The 16,095-nt window shown below is 43.7% G+C and overlaps 1 protein-coding gene across 1 annotated transcript in view; it reads left to right on the forward strand.

Moving 5' to 3' along the window:
* Nucleotides 1–16,095, forward strand: part of plxnb1b (plexin b1b) — a 63,367-nt gene that overhangs the window by 9,921 nt on the left and 37,351 nt on the right. The window contains exons 4-7 of the mRNA XM_083660670.1: nt 7,260–7,388; nt 8,728–8,828; nt 11,110–11,245; nt 13,712–13,868. Coding sequence (XP_083516796.1) covers nt 7,260–7,388; nt 8,728–8,828; nt 11,110–11,245; nt 13,712–13,868 — 523 coding nt within the window. The remainder of the gene's footprint in view (nt 1–7,259; nt 7,389–8,727; nt 8,829–11,109; nt 11,246–13,711; nt 13,869–16,095) is intronic.

Genomic DNA, 16,095 nt, shown 5'->3' on the forward strand with positions numbered 1-16,095 from the left:
GTTCAGACAGGGGTCGGGCTAAAGTCTGCTCAGAGAGGAGACACAAGGAATGTGCTGCAAGGAAGATGGGAAGGCAGAAGAAAAGAGGAGCTGGCAAAGGAGGAGGATGTGACTGCACATGCCTGCTTTAATATAAACATGTCTGTAACGTATCAGACCACATTCATCTTTTTTCTTTTCATTATTGAGTTTAAGATGGCATTAATGCACATTAATAAACATTTCTGGAAATGTGCCAGTTTAGCCAGCTTGGCCAGTTTTCAACTGTAGCACAAAAGCATTCCAGGAGGACACATGACAACAAGCACAAACCCCCCCCCCCCCCCCCCAAAGACCACCCATATCCCCCGGCGGGACCTCTGTACAGCGCCGTGGTAAAAAAGAATGAAAAAAAACTAGTATATTATTTCAAATGTAAAATTGCTTATTCTTGATACATAGATTTGTCTGTTACAGCACCCAAATTTATGATGCATACGTTATATCCAATACATCCACTCAGAGGAAGACAACTTTTCTCTTTGCATTTTCTCTCAGCCACAGATACGCCTGTATCTGTGTTTATACACCAAAACAAATTGGAAGATAGATGCAGAGCTTTATGTACTGTATCCTACTCAGCCAGAATGTGAATGGAGCGAATAGAGCAATAAACGGGCAGTGAAGTCTCTTGATATCGGGTGTTCGCAGCTCGTAAGCACGCGTGCCAACAGTTGGCTCTTTGTGTCCTTTTTTCCCCTCAATGGTTGCTTGTGGTTGAGGCTCCTCCACAAGCAGAATTAGCACAATGACGGCCATTAACAGTATTTTTACACAGTTACGTAGCACAGAGCCTGCTAAACCTCCAGTTGTACATCATCATGTGCAGCTAACGTAGCACAAAGCCTGCTAAACCTCCAGCCATACATCATTATGTGCAGCTAACGTAGCACAGAGCCTGCTAAACCTCCAGTCGTACATCATTATGTGCAGCTAACGTAGCACAGAGCCTGCTAAACCTCCAGCCGTACATCATGTGCAGCTAACGTAGCACAGAGCCTGCTAAACCTCCAGTCGTACATCATTATGTGCAGCTAACGTAGCACAGAGCCTGCTAAACCTCCAGCCATACATCATGTGCAGCTAACGTAGCACAGAGCCTGCTAAACCTCCAGTCGTACATCATCATGTGCAGCTAACGTAGCACAGAGCCTGCTAAACCTCCAGCCATACATCATGTGCAGCTAACGTAGCACAGAGCCTGCTAAACCTCCAGTCGTACATCATTATGTGCAGCTAACGTAGCACAGAGCCTGCTAAACCTCCAGTCGTACATCATTATGTGCAGCTAACGTAGCACAGAGCCTGCTAAACCTCCAGTCGTACATCATGTGCAGCTAACGTAGCACAGAGCCTGCTAAACCTCCAGTCGTACATCATCATGTGCAGCTAACGTAGCACAGAGCCTGCTAAACCTCCAGCCATACATCATGTGCAGCTAACGTAGCACAGAGCCTGCTAAACCTCCAGTCGTACATCATTATGTGCAGCTAACGTAGCACAGAGCCTGCTAAACCTCCAGTCGTACATCATGTGCAGCTAACGTAGCACAGAGCCTGCTAAACCTCCAGCCATACATCATGTGCAGCTAACGTAGCACAGAGCCTGCTAAACCTCCAGCCATACATCATTATGTGCAGCTAACGTAGCACAGAGCCTGCTAAACCTCCAGCCGTACATCATTATGTGCAGCTAACGTAGCACAGAGCCTGCTAAACCTCCAGTCGTACATCATCATGTGCAGCTAACGTAGCACAGAGCCTGCTAAACCTCCAGTCGTACATCATCATGTGCAGCTAACGTAGCACAGAGCCTGCTAAACCTCCAGTCGTACATCATTATGTGCAGCTAACGTAGCACAGAGCCTGCTAAACCTCCAGCCATACATCATTATGTGCAGCTAACGTAGCACAGAGCCTGCTAAACCTCCAGTCGTACATCATTATGTGCAGCTAACGTAGCACAGAGCCTGCTAAACCTCCAGTCGTACATCATTATGTGCAGCTAACGTAGCACAGAGCCTGCTAAACCTCCAGCCATACATCATTATGTGCAGCTAACGTAGCACAGAGCCTGCTAAACCTCCAGTCGTACATCATTATGTGCAGCTAATGTAGCACAGAGCCTGCTAAACCTCCAGTCGTACATCATTATGTGCAGCTAACGTAGCACAGAGCCTGCTAAACCTCCAGTCGTACATCATTATGTGCAGCTAACGTAGCACAGAGCCTGCTAAACCTCCAGCCATACATCATGTGCAGCTAACGTAGCACAGAGCCTGCTAAACCTCCAGCCGTACATCATGTGCAGCTAACGTAGCACAGAGCCTGCTAAACCTCCAGTCGTACATCATCATGTGCAGCTAACGTAGCACAAAGCTGTGCACAGTCATCGCTGACTGAACACGTGCATTTCCTAACAGAGGTCTCATTCATACTTATGGAAACTCACTAGTCATAACACGAGACCGTGTCAGTGTCGATGTCACTGTCTCATTAATAGTCACATTGTCAGTCTCTGTCCTTTTGACAGGGACCTTCAACAAAAGACATTTCAATTCAGACCCTATTTACACGCTTACTAGCTTGACTCATAGGATGCCCACCAGAGCTCCATGTCACTCTCACTCTTCTGCTGTCATTGACACCTTTAACTGTTGTGTTGTTAATATAGTGGAGGCTTGTGACCTTGTGGAGAACCTTCTACCCAAGAAAGTGAACAAAGAAAAGAAAGCCGTTCTTTACAGGGCTTGATGTTACATGATAAAAGACGCACAGCATTTTCTCAGCTGTGTCAACCAGCTCTATAGACTAAAACGCTGTTTTGACATGATGCGCCGTTCCTGCACTGAATCTTGGTGCTTCTCCTCACTGGCTAAAGTCTGATGTGCAAGTAGTCAACTTACAGGGATCTCTATCCGTCCTCTAAAGTGGGGTCCTTTAGTTTTGGGGTCCTACTCTGACCTCTGACTCTGATTGATATTATGTTGGAGGACACAAAAAGAACACAGATTGAGACTTTTTGGATATTTAGCTGCATAACTGACATTTTTAACTTGTGGTGTAACAAGATTTTCTTTTACCAAACCACGGTGTGTTTAAAGTTGAGGTTTTGTTAAGTACATGTCAATGACGTCAACGTACTGCTTCTCTTGGCTACTTGGGTCAAGTGATTAACTGTGACATGATGTAGACCTACTCCCAGTATTGTGACATGATGTGATGTAGACCTACTCCCAGTATTGTGACGGCAAGATAGCGCAGATAAATATGGCTTGGTTAAATGTAACTACTAGGAATAACAAGTGTAATAAATCTAATCACACTGGTATTTCCTGACATTGGAGCCGGTGTGCTTTCAGACTGAAACATCATCAGTCTTATCAGATGCTGTAAAGATTCACTGTTGACTAGTTTGGCCCGTTTCTAAATGTTTGTCTTGTTCAGGTCAGCTGGATGCGTCATGTTGGAAGAAAAGGGAGGCTTGTGTGGCAGCATGTTGCTACTTCCACTTTCTCCCTCTATCTTTCAGTTTCACAGACCTCCTGCCAACTCTGTGTATTATTTGCTCTCGGCGTAGCGTACACAAATATTCATCTATGTACTTCTGCTACTGATTTTGCTTGGTGCTGACACAGAAGAAGCTCCTGGTCAGCTACATCTCCTCCTCCTCCTCCTCCTCCTCCTCCTCTTCCTCCTCCATCCCCTCCTCCTCCTCCTCTTCCTCCTCCATCCCCTCCTCCTCCTCCTCCTCCTCCTCCAACTCCTCCTCCTTCTCCTCCTCCTCCTCCTCCTCCAACTCCTCCTCCTTCTCCTCCTCCTCCTCCTCCTCTTCCTCCTCCATCCCCTCCTCCTCCTCCTCCTCCTCCTCTTCCTCCTCCAACTCCTCCTCCTCCTCCTCCTCCATCACTTCTTTGAAGAGGGGAATGTCTCCTTCCTTACGGACTTCTACAGAGGCACCATTGAAAGCCTGCTGACTGGCTGCTTCACCACCTGGTACGGGAACTGTACCACCATGGACCGCAGGGCGCTACGGAGAGTGAGACGCGCGGCCCAGCACGTAACAGGAAGTGAGTTGCCAGAACTGCATGAACTGTATAAACAGCGGTGCCTCAGGAGGTCCCTGAAGATCATCAAAGACAAAAACCACCCCCACAACAGCCTGTTCTCCCTGTTACCCTCAGGGAGAAGATACGGGGTTCCAAAGGCACGCACAAATCGCTTGAGGAACAGTTTCTTCCCGCAGGCCACGAGACTCCTTAACATACACAAATAGTGTAGTAGCCGTACTGTACCGCACTGTAGCTGCTACCATAACGTTTGTCTAATGTTTAATTATATGTTTAATAAGGAATATGCTATTTGCACCTGTATGTCAAATACGCCAAATTTAAAATGCCGAGTTTAATTGTATGTTTAATAAGGAATATGCTATTTGCACCTATATGTCAAATACGCCAAATTTAAAATGTTTAAGCACGTCTAAAGTATGCACATGACATGTGCACCTATGTGCAGTGAATATGCCACTGTCTCTGACTTGTCTTATCACTATACTGCCTTATTGCTTGTTGTGTCTCTTGTTGTTTTTGCACTCATATGCCCTGTTATATTTGTACTATGTTGTAAACGGAGTCCTCAGCACAAGAATTTCACACGTGATACTTGTACCATGGAGTGACAATAAAAATCTTGAATCTTGAATCTTGAATCATTTGGCCACTTGTCTCTTTTTTTCTCCATCTGTTCTGTGGCGATAGGAGCTCAGTGTGTAGTGTGTGTAGATAGGAGCTCAGTGTGTAGTGTGTGTAGATAGTAGCTCTGTGTGTATTAGTGTGTGTAGATTGTAGCTCAGTGTGTATTAGTGTGTGTGTAGATAGCTCAGTGTGTAGTAGTGTGTGTGTGTAGATAGTAGCTCTGTGTGGGCTAGTCAGACACTTCTTAAAGCCTGGACAGTTGGTCTTTGATGAGCCGAGGGATCAAAGAGTGTTGGACTGGACCTCAAATCCTCCTCTGCCAGTAGGATGGGATTAGCTCCACATCGCAGAGATGTCTTCTTGGCCTGTGTCTCCATTAATCAAACCCTCTGTGGCAACTGTATGCTGCTGCCTACACACACACACACACACGCAAGCACGCGCGCACACACACACACACACACACACACACACACACACACACACACACACGCAAGCAAGCAAGCACACACACACACACACACACACACACACACACACACACACAGTAAATGAAAGGGGAATTGAAGCTAGCTCCACATGGTCATCATAACAACCCTCTGCACAAACACAAATCATTTGCAGTATATTTTCAGAAAAGCATTATTATGCAGTTTGATGCAGTTTACTATGACATACTGTACACTATGGGTTTATTTTAAAGACATTTAGAGATTGACCTGTTGACAAACAAACTGTGATGAGAACATAGATGCAAAAAAGTGAAAACTCAACTGCCAGAAACGATTTACCGGTAGTCTGTGCCTGGTTCAAAACATCACGACTTGTGGAGAAAAAACAGCACTTTCATTGACTAACGTTAATGTTTAACCATTGATTTGTGTAGAGTGTCAATGTATATTTGCTGGGGGCTGAAATGTCCATTGACAAGCTGCCCAAGTAAAGTGAGGCTGGTGGGTGATGGAAGACTGTACAGACTGAAATAGTTCTACATAAACGTCGTGGCTACATCACTTAAGCCACTTCTTAACATGCAGTGGAATCCGTATTATAACCTGCTCCTAGCCGGTTGGCCTGCATGTTAAACAACAATTAGCCGGCCTACGCGCACTCCCGAGACTCCGTATCTTATTCACCTCGGCCGCCGGTGTAAGATCCGCTTCCACGCAAGCGCAGCTGCTGTTAAACAGTGGCAGGTCATTATCCGCAGATCCGTCTGAGTGGGCGGGTGTGGCTCTTCGTGACTCACTTCACTTCACGTTCACTAGTTTATTAATTAAGGAATCGTTCGGGCAATCGCTTATATCAACAAATTAAACGAGCAAACTCACGGTTTCCTCAAGTGCTGCAAACGGCTTTGAATTGTTTGGTAGAGCTAGGGATCCCAACGCGCTTCGGCTATGCAGGCAGGCAGGTCTGTGCATCACACCGAGGAGAGGAGACCGCTTACTGCTGCGCTGCTGATCCATGTCAGAAAAAGTGAGACATAGGCCTAGTGATCAATCAATCAAATCAATCGCGCTCATTTTTGGCACATTGCCACCCCTCGTTGCCGGAATGGACTCCGTTAAAACGGCATGTTTTTGAAGTCTCCAGATTTGTCGCTAACATGTGAGGCAGCCATTTGAGGCAGGCAGTGTTGTGTGACTGTGCGTCCACACTGCAGAGAGGATAGGAGCTGACTGACTGATAGCCTATATCGAGACATATAGGCTAGGCCTAGCCTAACTTCTGTGGGGAGAAATACATTTAAAACTAGTCAGATATGACTTGAATGCCACTTGTAAAATAAATCACCCACAGTGATTGACGACGGTGCAACCACTATTTTGACTGCCTCATTTTTGGCACAATGCCAGGAATGGACCCTCTGTTAAAACTGCATGTTTTTGAATGGAGTTTGGTTACAAATTCGCTAAAGCTGTTTCCTATCACATTTCTTGTTATCTATACATGCTACCGCCACCTGCTCTCTCTAGCCTGACATGATCCAGACCCCATGTTTAAAAGGCACTTTATAGACCGTTTCAACTTGACACTTGACAACATAAACATTCTAAATGTCCGTCCCTAGTTTATTTGCTGTTACAGTGTTTGCTAATACAATAGCTGACAGCAAATAAACCAGGGTCCAAACTGTTCCCCTAGCAACATCATTTTAATCTGTAATCTGGATGTTTTGTTCTTTGTTACTTGCTTTTTGATGTGGTTATATAACAAAACCACACTAACTGAACAGCTGTGTTGCTGTGATGCATATCTCATTTAACATAGAGCAACATGAGTATATTCTTATGTCATTGTGTTCACACTTCCTTTATCATTTTTGGTCAAATGAAGATTCTTATTCTTATTACAGTATAGGTGAGAAGGTTGAGACCCGTTAAAGAGACCCACATTCTCTGTTGCAGCTGTGTGTGTGTGTGTGTGTGTGTGTGTGTGTGTCTGTGTGTGTGCGTTTGTGTGAGACTGTGTTCATGCTAAATGATAGTGTGTGTGTGTGTGTGTGTGTGTGTCTCCTCAGGTGTTCCTGGGTCCTAAAGGCGAGGTGGAGGAGTACTCTGTGATCTCCATTCAGCAGAACTCGGCCGTCAGCTCGGACCTCTTTCTGGACCCGAATGAGGAGCATCTCTTCATCATGACCTCCACCATGGTACTGACACACAACTGACCAGCTGGTTTGTGTCATTTGGTCAATATTAGGAATAGTCTAGGTGACAACCAAGTATAGATTGGTGACAAGCTGGAGAGACAGTTGACGGCCGGAGAGACGGCACCCGGTACGGGATGGGTTAGCACCCCAGCCTGGCTCTCTCGTGAGGGAGAAATCCACAAACGCTACGGATTAGCCTCCTGAAAAGCTGTATAAAGATCGGCGCGGCCTGGGGTCCTTCAGGCTAGAGCGAGGTGCTCGCCGCAGGCGAATGACGTGCAGCGCACAGGCCTCCTTGAGGCATCCTCTCTGTCCATGGTACGCCATGATGGTACGGCATAGTAGGATTGCCTTTTGGAGGGTCTGGTGAGACGAGGGTCTGGTGAGACGAAGGAGGAGCGCGGCCGGGAGAAACCCACAGAGCCTTAGCCCTCCATGCACCGAAGGGTCTTTCAATGCTGCGGTGTAGCACTAGCTCTATTGCAGCGGATTGGGCATGATCAACCCTTCCGCGGGCAACGCTGCAGACAGAGTAGGAAGGCTGATCCGTGAGCGGCTGCTTCTGGGACGAGGGTCGGGGTCTTAATCGGCCTCGGCTGGGTCTACTGGGCGAGGGTGTATGATGTTCGATAGACCCGAAACACCTTACGACCCCAGTTAACATCACTGATGCTGAAGCATTGTATCTTGAACAATCGGGCATGCATATTAGAGAAGCACCTTCTGTTGATAGTTTTAAAAGGCACCTTAAATCTCATTTTTACTCCCTTGCTTTCAACTGAATTTTAATTTAGATTTTTAGCTTGCTTTTTATTTATGGTCTTGTTTGGTCTTTTTATTCCTTGTTTTTATCCATATTAACCACCATTTTAAGCCTTTTGCTGTTTTTTTCAACTGTTCTTGTTTTACATGGTTTTTACTTTAAAGCACTTTGAGCTACATCTTATGTTATGAAAGGTGCTATATAAATAAAGTTTAATATTATTATTAATATGATTATGATTATTATTATTAATATTATTATTATTATTATTATTATTATTATTATGTGTTTTTGGCCCACGCATACCAAAGTATTGTTTGCTAGTAATGGCGATGAACATTTAGACTGATGCTGTCGCCAATTCTCTCCCTTCTAGAAAAGCAGCCTGTAGGTGGGATTCATTCATCACCATATTTACATGTTGTATTGTTCCACTGGAGAAACTGGGCCAACTCTTGTTTTTCATCAGATGTTTTAAAGAGCTTAATGTGATTGGTGGACATACTCAGATGTTTTAAAGAGCTTAATGTGATTGGTGGACACGGCTGAACGTCTTTGTGCTCTTCCTGCTTCCAGCTGCAGAAGAGGCCGGTGGCTGAATGCCAGCAGCACACAGACTGTCACTCCTGCCTGCTGGCCCACGACCCGTACTGTGGCTGGTGTGTCCTGGAGGGCAGGTGAGACCACCACTGAAACATGAAACACTCTGCCACTGCTGTGACAAGTTACCCAGTTACTTTCAAAGACAGCAACAGAAGTTAAAACCCTACCATCATCTTTGCCATGCAGAAAGTATCCCACTATATTATTGTTTTTGGGACTAGTAGTGTTAATTGTAGCGGTGGTTTTATGTAGCATTTACAACCGTTTCAAACACGATACATGCTACGGCGTAACTCTGGTGTCAGGTGAAAAGATGCACATGTATCGGGAGGAAGCGTGTGCTAGTCTACAACTCTCCCCAGATCGGCAGAGGGGGTGGAGTAGGGCTGCAACTAACGATTATTTTGATAATCGATTAATCGGTCAATTATTTGTTCGATTAATCGATTAATCGGATTAAAAAATGCACTGATATTGTTTCCATCCGTTTATTGAAAAACAACTTTTTTTTTGTTAAACAAAAACTCACCGGGCTTTGCTACATCAAATAGCTTTGACAGGGCATGAACGAATACAAAATGCATACAAATGTATGGTGTAAGTGCAAAAGATATCTTCATATCTTCTTAAATAAAGTGCTTTAACGCAGTGGTTCTCAACTGGTGTAGCCTCAGGACCCACTATTTTCCTTGTCATGAAGTCGCGACCCAAATTTCGGATTTTTTTTTTAACCACTCAAATTAATTGCACAAAAAATAGCGCATTAATTTAATACACAATGCCTTCATGCACTGTTATAAACTTCAAATGAACAAAAAAGTGCAACAGAAGTGCAACTAGGGCTAAAAACCAATTGAAATAAGGCAGACTTGAATTACAGGCCTATATGTTTTTAAATTTAAACAAGTCAAACTGGTTATGCTCAGAAAGTCTTATTTGAACTGTATGAAATATGAAATAAAATGCAGACTTATCTTGAATTACATGCCTATATGTTTTTAAACAAGTTAATAATAATAATAATAATAATAATAATAATAATAATAATAAAACAAGTTAACCTGGTCATGCTAATCCAGTTTCAATAGTCTGAATTTAACTAATATGAAATAAAAAGGAATCACAGGCAGGCTATATGATTTTTAGTTAAACTGGTCATAACTTTTAATTAAACTGGGGCCATGCTAATCCAGTTTCAATCATCTGAATTGAACTAAAATTAAATATGAAATTAAAAGGCAGACTTCTCTTGAATTACAGGCAGAGCATATGCTTCAGCTTGTTAAACAAGTAGAACTGGTCAGGCTAATCCAGTTTCAATAATCTGAATTTAACTCAAATGAAATATGATTTTTTTTTTTTTTTTTTTGCCAAAAAGCCAACGAATCGATACTCAAATTCGTTGCCAATGAATTTAATAATCGATTTTAATCGATTTAATCGATTAGTTGTTGCAGCCCTAGGGTGGAGCAACAAACGGGACAGCAGGGGGATTTCGCCAAGAACAAATTGGAAAGACAATGGGAGAAAAACCTGAGAGAGAGAGAAGATTTTTAGACTTGAAATTCAGTTTTCTTCCCATCTTTTTCCACTATAATGAATATTAATGATGTTTATCTGCAGGAGGTCCAAAAAGTGTGAAGTTATTATGAGAAGCAATTAGGGATGCACCGATATGAAAATTTTGGCCGATGCCGATAACCGATATTAACATTGCTGTTATGGCCGATAACCGATATTTACCGATGTTGATATGATCTGTATAAAACCACATTTTTATGATCATCACATTTTGTACATACTGAAAAACACATGTTAACACTGAATTTGAAAAGGTTATGCATTTCTTTATTTGCAAAGCCTTTGGAAAAGCCCATAAATTGTAGATTTACTGCATTATTTCATATCAATGTGAAGAATTTGGCTGATAATGATAACCGATATTAACATTGCAACATCTGACCGATACCGATATGACCGATATGTTAAAAAATGACCAACATCGGCCGATACCGATATGATTGCCGATATATCGTGCATCCCTAGAAGCAATCCTCATTTTCATGGCTTAATATGAAGTTGAGTACGAGAGACAAACCTTCAGGAGGACAAGGGCAGAGAGCTTGTCTTGAATTCCCAATACATGGAATCAGAGGTGGAGACTTGAGTCACATGAGTTGGACTCAAGTCAGACTCGCGAGTCACAATTTAACCCATTGATACCTGGTGCAGCATTTGTGTGTGTATCCTGCGGGATACGCACACAAATGAGGGATATACACGCAAATGCTGCATCAGGTATCAATGGGTTAAATGGCTTGAGACTTGACTTGCTGCATTGGTGCTGTCCCGTAGGTGTATGCTGCAGTCACAGTGCGCACGCGGGGCCCAGCCCGGCCAGTGGCTGTGGAGCTTCGACATGGAGAAGAAGCAGTGTCTGGTCGTCCAGGACCTCCACCCCTCCAACGTCAGCAGAGAGGAGACCAGGACGGTAAGGCTGAGTGACTGCAACCTGAGGCCTTCAAACCTTCCAGTGTTAGGGCAGGTTTATATAGTCTGTTGGCTTTGGTCTGAGTCATTCCTCTGCTGCATTTAGGTAGGTCGTTTTTATTAATCCTCCAGGGGAGGAATTACAGGAAATTACAGGAAAGGACTTTAATTCATAATTAACAGAGTATTTAACCCTTAACACACTTGGTTCTTGTAGTTGGGTTGGATCTCTCCAAACAAAGCTCCAGGGTCGGTTTCAGATGTTTTGAATAGCTTTTTCTCAGTGCACTACTTTTTGCACTAAATGAGAACTTTCCCTTGTTGCGCACATAAATTATGTTTTTCTTTTACTTTTCAGGCTGATTAAAGCCTGAGGGAAAACTGTCCCCAATTTGATTTGAAATTGCATTAAAGTGTTACATTCAATTTGCACAAACCCGTAGTCACCCTGATTTAGACTCCAGATGAAGTGGTCCATCTGGGCCATAAAGAGCATTGTTTGCAGCTCATGGTCCGTTCCTTTAAAACTGGAAAACACAAATGTGGCGGTTGAGTGACGTCACACCCGAGTTGTCGACGTTCCATTTAAACAGAAACCAGCCAGGGTTAGCTCTAGCCAGGCTAGCCATGGTTAGCAATAACAGTTGATAACATGGCATTTCGCGGTATTCTGCGCATACAAACAGTGCAGCAACATGTCCACACAGATAGAAGTTAGGCAGTGCTGTGTGTGCAACTGATTTAATGATGCACAAAAAAGACAGAAGTGCTAATAAACCGTATTTACTGCGATTTTAACTATGGTTGCAGCCATCTTGAATTTTCGAGGTCGAGGCTGCTGAGACTCCTCCAAGTTTGGCAGAGAAAATCCGAGCACTGGTGACATCACCGCTCATGAACTTTGAACCGTCACTTTCCCATTTCCCAGTTTTAGAGGAACGGCCCATCATATATTTAAGCAATATAGCATGAGAGCCAGTGTGTTGTGGCAAATATATCCCGCTGATCAGCTGTTATCCCACGAGGCCGCAGGCCGAGTGGGATAACTGCTGAGCAGCGGGATATACTGTATGCCACAACACACGCAGCTCGATTGGATCGTTCTGGAGACTGAAGTTGACATTGGCCAATCCTGGCGCTTGCTGAGAAGCTGAGAACTTTCTGCAAAGCCCGACACCAACTAACGTTACGTCTTATTTAGAAATGCGGGGTTAACAGCCTTTTTTTTGCAAAGAAGACATTAGCCCGCGTCTATTCTTGTTTCCAAGTATGATAATATAATAATAATAATAATACTATAAGTCCGACTGGCATGGCATTCTGATAGAGTCAGTTGAAACACTACTGTAAGGCGGGACCTCTAGCAAGAAGATAGACGTGTGGGTGATTTGATTGGATCGTTCTGGAGACTGAAGTTGACATTGGCCAATCCTGGCGCTTGCTGAGAAGCTGAGAGCTTTCTGCAAAGCCCGACACCAACTAACGTTACGTCTTATTTAGAAATGCGGGGTTAACAGCCTTTTTTTTGCAAAGAAGACATTAGCCCGCGTCTATTCTTGTACAAAACATAATTTTCTGCAAAGTATTAGTAAAGTTATAAGCGAAGATCGATTCACAAGGATCTGACAGCTGTCTCCGCCATTTTGTTTTTTCTACATTGTCATTTGAGGTAACCAAAGCCTTTATAACCCATGGCCATGGGTTATGGCCATGGGTTACGGTATTTATACCATGGCTGTGAACCAATCAGATTGCTTGATTTGAGAGAGCCGTTTTATGTATATACTGTATATATATATGTGAAAACACCTGCCTTCACTTAATGTGATTATATGGGGATCAGTATGTCTGTGTATTTGAGCAGACTGTAAATATCTTACATAAATATGCAGACATCTATAGGGTACAGTATGCCCTCATATCCTGCACCCCCGCTTCTATGAAGCATTCCATTCACATACCAAAACACCATAATACATATGACTGAGGCACAATACATGTCCTAGTTGGAATACCTTATCAGCTGAGATGTGTGTGTGTGTGTGTGTGTGTGTGGGGTACCTTGTTATTGTTAAGTGTCAGTGCCTCAGAGCAGATAGCGATCGCGGCTCCGTCCTGGCCTGTCCTCCTGGCGCAGTGGAAATGCACAGTATCAATCATGTGCCTCTGCATAGAGACAGACAAACAATACACAATGACCGTCTGACATCATAGCAGAAGAGGACTAAAGGACAAATAGTCTTAAAATGTCTTTGGATGAATCTGAAGACACTGAGTGCTTGTAAAGTAGTAGACCTGTTGGAATTGAAGGCCTCTTGTTTCTGGGAGTTGGAGATACACTGAGACGAGCTGAACCAGCTAAATGTTCAGTGTGTTTTTCAGGCTCATCGATGTTGCCAAACATTTCATCCAGAGTTTCATGCAGATGGATTCTGGATAGTCATCGTCTCTCTCTTGTCGTCTTCAGATCTCTCTGTCAGTCCCGGGCCTCCCGGTGTTGGAGGTGGGCGAGTCCTACTCCTGCGTCTTCCAGGACAGCCAGAGTCCCGCCACCGTCACCCAAAGTGGGGTCACCTGCCATTCGCCCGACACCCACAGGGTGCCCATGGTGCCCCCAGGACATGGTGAGTACATGTTTAACCACTAGGCTGTACTTCTTCTTGTTTTGTGCCGGTGACCGGGAGTGTCCGAGCACCATGAACTCTTCAACTTTGTGATTGGAGGATTTGACTGCTGAGCTCCATTGTGTTTCTTGCTTGTCTGTTTGCACACCCGAGTTCAGCTTCTGTTCATGTATATCTAGAGTTGAGCTTCTGTTCCTGTATATCTAGAGTTGAGCTTCTGTTCCTGTATATCTAGAGTTGAGCTTCTGTTGCTGTATATCTAGAGTTGAGCTTCTGTTGCTGTATATCTAGAGTTCAGCTTCTGTTGCTGTATATCTAGAGTTCAGCTTCTCTTGCTGTATATCTAGAGTTCAGCTTCTGTTGCTGTATATCTAGAGTTCAGCTTCTGTTGCTGTATATCTAGGCTACAACACAGTCAGGCTGCACAGCAGGGATTAATCTGTATTTGAGAGCTAATCTAATTCCTCCAGCGTTGGTCTGTGTCTTCATACTCTTAGGTTTTTTTCACGAGGGTGATTGTTTAGTGTGTTCAGAGGAGCTTATTCTGTCGAGGTCAGTCATCGGTGATGATGACAAAAGAAGATTAAAGCTGGTTGTAAATTAAAAAATTATAGCATCTAAAGTAGGGATGTCAACGGTTAACCGTTAATCGATTAACCGTCGCTAACGTCGTTGTTCGGTTATTGCTGTCGGTCTATCAGTTAACTCATTGAATGCCAATGACGACAGCTGTCGTCAATTCAAATACTGACGTAGAGTGCCAATGACGACGGTTGTCGTCAATTGCGTTTTTTGACGGTGGGACGTGGATCAATCCCTGATACATCTCTGGTACAACTATTGTAGCTGTTGGAGGTCTATAACCTATTTTACAGAACCCTTAGGTGGCGACAGTGCTCTCCACATAACAGAAAGGCAAGGAAAAAACAAAGAAGAAGTCGTTATGGAAACGGAAATCGCATCGCATCCGTATGCATCGATATGCTGAAGCACGTTACTGCAGCTGTGCCTGCAGCAGCCAATCTGCTCCCACAATTGAGCCGCTCTGTGTCGGTTGCGACAGCACATCCGCACATCCACACCGTGGAGTTATTATTCTCAACTGGAAGCATCGTTGCCGGTGACAAACACACGCGGAACGCTGTAAAAAAGCTGCACCCTTCACTGTGCGCACAGCAAACTCAGCAGAGAGCCACCACAGACAGGAGGAGGAGTGTGCAGTTGAGGCGAGGCGGGGCGGGGCGGGGCGGGGCGGGGGGGGGGGGGGGGGGGGGGGCACGCAGAGCAGCACGCAACACCCAGACAGACCCAGGCAGCAGGACAGGATTGACAAACGCAAGCCAGAATATCCGATGCCCACCAGCAGCAAATCAAGACCAGCAAGAAGCTGCAACCAGCAGCGCACGCAGGGGCCAGCGCTGCTGGTTGTAGCTAAAAATATTATTCTGCCAAACAAAATTCCCTGGCCTAAACTGTTTTATTGAAGGAAATTATTTTTGAGGTGTGACTACATTAGAAAAGATTAGCTTCAGAGTCAGTGTGTGCTTGAAATGTTTAATTTCACAAAAGGCCAATTATCTCAGCTTCTAGAAAAAAATTGCTCTTTTTGGATGAATCAAGCTATCTTCTCCGGCTCATAACTAAAGAACGGAAAATGGGATCAATAAACTTTTTTTTGCAGATGATAGAATAGAGTCTCATCGTTCTTTGTGCGTGTTCAGTGTTTACATAGTAATATCACACAATATTCTGTGGGCCTCGAGAAATCACTGAAAACGCTCTGAAACTCTGGCACTGGGAGCGTCCGTTCTCCAAAAGTGGCTGGCACTCAATGAGTTAATATAAATTTTTTTTTTTTTTTTGGTCTATTTACTCAATGAGCTCATGCCCAAACAAGGCGTGTCTATTTAGATGCTGAAATGTTAATGCTTTTTGTGTTAGAAATTCTAACACAAAAAGAATTTGTGTTGAAATGTTGATGCTTTTTGTTAATGCTTGTTAATGCTTTTTGTGTTAGAAATTCTAACACAAAAAGCATTAACATTTCAGCATCTAAATAGACACGCCTTGTTTGGGCATGAGTTCATTGAGTAAATAGACACACACAAAAAAAAAAAAAAAAAAAACATTTTTTTTTTTTTTTTTTTTTTATATTAAAAAATTATGAATTAACCGATAGGTTAATCGATTATTAGCGTCGGTTAATCGAAAGTGAAATTAACCGAAA

The sequence above is a fragment of the Poromitra crassiceps genome (assembly GCF_964638095.1).
Source record: "Poromitra crassiceps genome assembly, chromosome: 25".
NCBI classification, from domain to species: domain Eukaryota; kingdom Metazoa; phylum Chordata; class Actinopteri; order Beryciformes; family Melamphaidae; genus Poromitra; species Poromitra crassiceps.